Here is a 6,024-nt window from a genome sequence, read left to right on the forward strand (position 1 = left end):
CATTTCTACAGTCTAATTTGATGTGTCTACTTTCAGACCGCCGTCGCTCTTGCCCTTGTGGCCGCTACCTTGGCTGCCCCTTCACAGCCTTCCTACGGATATGCTCCTCCAGCAACTTATGACGTAAGTGTAATTATTTGTGGATAACTGGTGAATGCCTTTTTCTTTGTATTTACAACACATCATATCTGAAAAAGAGTGAATGTTTTTTTTTTTTTTTTCTTGTTAAAGCTAGCGTTAAACTTTTGTCTATCTTTTTGCATTTTAGGCTCCTGCTCAATATGACTTCAACTACGCCGTAAAGGACGACTACTCCGGCAACGACTTCGGTCATCAAGAAACCCGCAACGGCTATGATACTCAGGGTTCCTACTACGTTCTCCTTCCCGACGGCCGTCTGCAAAAGGTCGCCTACACTGTCAACGGCGACTCCGGCTATGTAGCTGAGGTCAGCTACGAGGGTGAGGCCCAATACCCTGAGTACCATCCTGCTCCTGCCTACAAGCCTACCCCTGTCTACGAACCTGCTCCTACCTACAAGGCTGCCCCTGTCTACAAACCTGCTCCTGCCTACAAGCCTGTTCCTACCTATAAACCTGCCCCTACCTATGCCTAAGTAAAACAAAATTTAAAATATATATGATGAATATTTATTTAACAGAAAACCAGTAATAGTCATTTGTATCAAGCTGTAACCTTAATGAATGCGTATGTAGTATGAATATCTAGGTTATGCATCCACGGGAAAAAAACGATACTAACACATGGGCATACACTCAGATAAGGATGTATATACCGCATATTTATAGAAATATGTATGCATGAATAGGCATACATTTATGTACATAAATACATACATGTACACATACATAAACAGATAAATATACATATATATACACAATATATATATATTCATTATATAAATAAGAAAACACGTTTACTTCTGACAATAGAATTAGACTTTTTAATACTGATGGACATACATATATTACGTTTTAGTAGTATAACAATTAAATACATAATCATATAAACACATTTTTCCTCAGTTACAAGTGAACGAAATTATTCATAGTTGAGTTATGGTATAACCCTACCGTCAATTTCCATCCTAACGCCTTGAATGTAAGTTGAACTCATTATATCCTCCACCTAGATGAAGGTAGGCTGGACAGTGAAGGTGGAAGAGGCATAATAATGTATGTAGGAGCACACAAAAATAAATATCTATTCATATATAAACACAAACATACACACACACACATATATATATATATATATATATACATGCATGTGTGTATATATATTGAATAGTTAGACAAATCATTTGATAGATAGACTGATATATTGAAACTCACGGTCTGTGCGCACCAAAGTGACAATTTAAAAATGCGTTCGAAATTAGTGTGCGTATTGTGCGTCGAGTATGAAGATTCGCGAACCCGAGGTTCCGAAGCGAGGGGCGCAGAAGTCTACCTCGGGGGAGACGTGGACTGAAAGTGTGAGTCTCAACTGAGCTGCCATTGCTTCATTTACTTCCAGGTACACGGAAACACGTTTGACTAACTTTGAAAAGTAGCGTTTCGGACATCTGGAACTTTGGAGTTGCTTCTAAAGCATACTGGTGAAGTATATATTTTCTTGTTTATGTGTTAGGGTATTAGGCGGAAAATAAAGGAAATAAGTGGTGGTTTTATTGGTGTTATTATAACATTATGCATTAATTCGGTTTTCTAGGAAAACGAGTGTGATAAACCGCCTGGACAATGCACGCAATATATAGATAATAAGGAATACTTAAATAAGACTGCTACTAATAAATATAATAGAAATAAGGAATCATGCTGGAAAAAAATGGAAGAGTTCTGAAATAAGTAATAGATAACTGTATAACAAAAGAATACTAAAAAATAACTTCATAATAACTATTGATTCAACATATATTTGATAATAATTCATAAGCACATATATTCAAGAAAACAGTAAAAGCTGCAAACTTTACGAACTTCAAGATTTAATGTAAGCTACTTTCAGTACGTGTTATTATTCTGCTGCTTCCCCTAGATATCTTAAAACTTATTTTTACATATATTATCAACCTACACTGTACTGCACTGTATATCAAGCGGGATTGTTATAATTATATATATATATATGTGTGTGTGTGTGTGTGTGTGTGTGTGTGTGTGTGTGTATTCTGCAAATATTATAATGAAGGTATTTCCGTTATAAAAGTCAAAGATATTTCAGGTTTGCGATTTTCGTGTCAAATTTTACGTTTGCCAAAAAATAATAATGAGAAGCATTGTCTAATTTCCTTTTCTTTTCTCTCGCTTTTATCTTTCCTTTTCTTTTCTCTCGCTTTTATCTTTCCTCTTCTTTTCTCTCGCTTTTTTCTTTCAATTCCTTGAAACTACTTTTCTACCCTCCATATGGTCCTTCGTCTTGGCCACGAACAAGATTCTCCGAAATTGCTTATACGAACAGATTAGTCAGCCTATATATGAAATACTTCTAGTTCTAGATTATTTTTTCTTGAAATCACTGAGATTACTTATGAAAGTTGCACCCGTTCAGCTCCAGATGATCCCTTTGCCGTTACAAGGCAGTCATCCCTGGAAAGGCAGCACCATCAAAGATATTTTTTTCTATTTTATAAGATAATCATCGAAGTTCCTTCCGCAGTGAAATTCTTACGCTTGGTTCACTTACGACGCAGTCTAAATGTCTGCTTTAGGATTTAGACGTATACTTACATTTTTATTCATGTTTACATTTATATTTATATATATAATGAAAGTATACACAAGTGAGTGAGGTACGAATGCATTTTGCTTATTTGTTTCCTTACACTTCATTCAGAAGTAATTAGAGTTTACTACTTTCGCCGTCGCCAAGGTGAGGGTCGACTGGACAGTGGAAAAGGGAGTGGCTGAGGAGTTTACGAGTCACGTACTATAAAAGGCAACAGCTCGACGTCTGATGCATCTCAGTCGATCATCTATCTTCATCATGTTCACTAAGGTCCGAATCCAGTCTAAAGAAGTACACTTATGAACAGTATAGACAGTTATGTGTTGTGTATATGTCCATATATACACATAGTCATCGATTTCTTATTTTCTTTTTAAACAGCCATAATAATGTATCAGTTTATATATCCGTTCCTCTTTTAATCATTCTTTTCATTTCTCAGTCTCTTATGTATTTCTATCTTCGAATCATGCTTACTATATATGATATTTTGTGTCTTATTCCAGACCGCCGTCGCTCTCGTCCTTGTGGCCGTCGCTTTGGCTGCTCCTTCACAGCCTTCGTACGATTACTCTCCTCCGGCAACTTATGACGTAAGCAATATCCCGTATTCTGAGGGTTTTATACTTAAATTTGCCTAATCAGTGTTTCATGTCTCATAGCTCTCATTTTTCTAATTAATGGAGCTAGCATTTTTTTCATACGAATTTACTGATTTATGAATAAATATAGCGCTTTTCCAGTTAAGCTGGTGACCTTTAATCACGTAAATCAACGAAACACTCATTTGATTCTCTGACATCACGCTTAAGTTCATCATTTCTTATTTTTTTCGAAAGTTTTACCGGTACCGCTATGTAAAACTTGATGCAAGTCTCAAGAGCACTGCTAGCCGCTTTGTGCTTAACTACAGAATTAGGCAACGCGTTCGGATACGTAAAACAATGTCAATTACAGTGTCTTTGAACATATGTCGTTTTCCATCGAGAGACGGGTTATACGGAATGATTGCTATATTACTGGCACTATCGTGTTCGGTATTACGGAAATGAGTATAAAATTTCCATCTTGCAGATGAATGTGCTTGATTTAAGAAAAAGGATATATTAATTTCGATAACATCTAAACAAAAAAACTCCCGATCAATAAATTCATTATCCCAAATCCAATATGCCCTAAAAAAATAATAATAATAAAAAAAATATATATTGCCAACACTACTTACTTTTTAACATACTACGTGTGATTCAAGAAGGTAATTAGCAGTGTGAGTAGGTTTACGGTAAACCGGAAATTTAAGCGAGTCATTTGCATTAAATATAAGAACGTCGAAAATAGGTCATTTACCTGAATCATTCTATTCTACTTTAAAATTGATAGTACGAGCAAGGTTGTGGAGTTTTCTGAAAAATAGCAACGAACGGTTCACTAGCCACAAAGAAAAAATATTACCAATTTAACGAAACCTAATCGTGTCAGGAGGGAGAACAGACGGAAGGAGCTCAGATTCAAACATCTCCATGTATAAATTAGCAAGAACCGGGCTTAAACTACTTCCCATCGCGTTACCATTAATCTGTTTATAAAATTCGCCGTCATAAGTAATTATTCGTGACACACAGACGAATAAGATCGATAAAGCAACTATCCGGAATAGGGATCTTCTCATGAGATGAAGAAAGTTTTCTTTCAAGAAAATCTAGCACATCGTTTACATCAAAGCTCACTATTTTTTACCGTGGGTCGGCAAGTTTCTAACCTTCTCCATGAAGTCCATTGAATGTTTAATATGACTATCAGAAAAAGATCCCATAACAGGAGATAAAACACTAGTTCGCTAAGAGTTTAATGGACGGGTCACTGAGTTGCAAGACTGAATAATAGGCATTAGAGGGACACCCTGTTTGTTTTATGAGGGCCATAAAAGTAGGGAATAGAGGGATTTACCGTTTTAAAGCAAGATTGCTGACACGAGCAGGTAAGTCCAAATACACACACATACATATACATATATATACCAATATATGTACTTTTATATACATACATATATTTGGATGTATGCATGTATGTATGCATCCATGTATATACAGACATATATATATATATGTATGTATGTATGTATGTATGTATATATATTCATATTCATATTCATTCATAAAAATACAAATATATGTATATAGAAACATTCATATGTATACATATATATGTGTGTGTGCGCGTGTGTGTGTATACACATATATACATATTTATATATATGCACATAGGTATATATTTATTTATATTTATTTGTATAAATATGGATGTATATCTACACACACACATACACACACACACACACACACATATATATATATATATATATATATATATATATGTGTGTGTGTGTGTGTGTGTGTGTTTATGGATGTGTGTATATATATATGTATAATAATATTTATCTGTATATATATACGTGTGTATGTGTGTGTGTGCAAATATGTATGTATATATATGCATATATATACAAATATATGTGTGTATACATATATATCTATATCCATATATGTATAATATTATTATTATCAATATTAGCATTAATATTACGAGGAAGAAGAGAAAGAAGAAAACGAAGAAGCAGAAGAAAGAAGAGGATTGAAATTCACCTTTCGGAAACTAAGAAGTAGCAGAACGCTCACACTTCATTCAGAGGAATTAGAGTAAATTACTCACTTTCGCCGTCACCAAGGTTGGGGTCGGCTGGACAGTGGAAAAGGGAGTGGCTGAGGAGGGTTTACGATTCACGCAGTATAAAAGGCAACAGCTCGATGTCTGATGCATCTCAGTCGATCTCCACCTGTCATCATGTTCACAAAGGTACGAATCAAGCTTGAATATGGACATTATATACAATATATATACATACATATATATATTGATAGATAGATATGCACATATTGAATCGAACTATTCAGAAATGTTCTTTCCTATTGGTTAAATACATTATGTGTCATATTACAGACCGTTCTCGCTTTTGCGTTTGTGGCCGTCGCTATGGCTGCTCCTTCACAGCCTTCTTACGATTACTCTCCTCCGGCAACCTATGACGTAAGTAATAACTTACTTTCTAAGAATTTTTACTAATTTTATCAATATTTCAGTTTCAAATTGTAGTACTCATATCTGGTTAATTAGTGTATCATCTATAATCACTTCAGTTCCAAACTAATTTTACATCTTTTTAGGCTCCTGCTAAGTACGACTTCAACTACGCTGTTAAGGACGACTATTCCGGAA

At 35.0% G+C, this 6,024-nt stretch overlaps 1 protein-coding gene across 1 annotated transcript in view; it reads left to right on the forward strand.

Annotated features, from left to right (window-relative positions):
* LOC125026867 (cuticle protein 7-like) overlaps window positions 1-616 on the forward strand; it is a 728-nt gene extending 112 nt beyond the window's left edge. Inside the window, exons 2-3 of the mRNA XM_047615465.1 lie at window positions 37-123; window positions 269-616. Coding sequence (XP_047471421.1) covers window positions 37-123; window positions 269-616 — 435 coding nt within the window. The remainder of the gene's footprint in view (window positions 1-36; window positions 124-268) is intronic.
* Window positions 617-6,024: the final 5,408 nt, after the last annotated feature.

This window comes from Penaeus chinensis, chromosome 7 (assembly GCF_019202785.1).
Source record: "Penaeus chinensis breed Huanghai No. 1 chromosome 7, ASM1920278v2, whole genome shotgun sequence".
In the NCBI taxonomy this organism is placed as follows: Eukaryota; Metazoa; Arthropoda; class Malacostraca; order Decapoda; family Penaeidae; genus Penaeus; species Penaeus chinensis.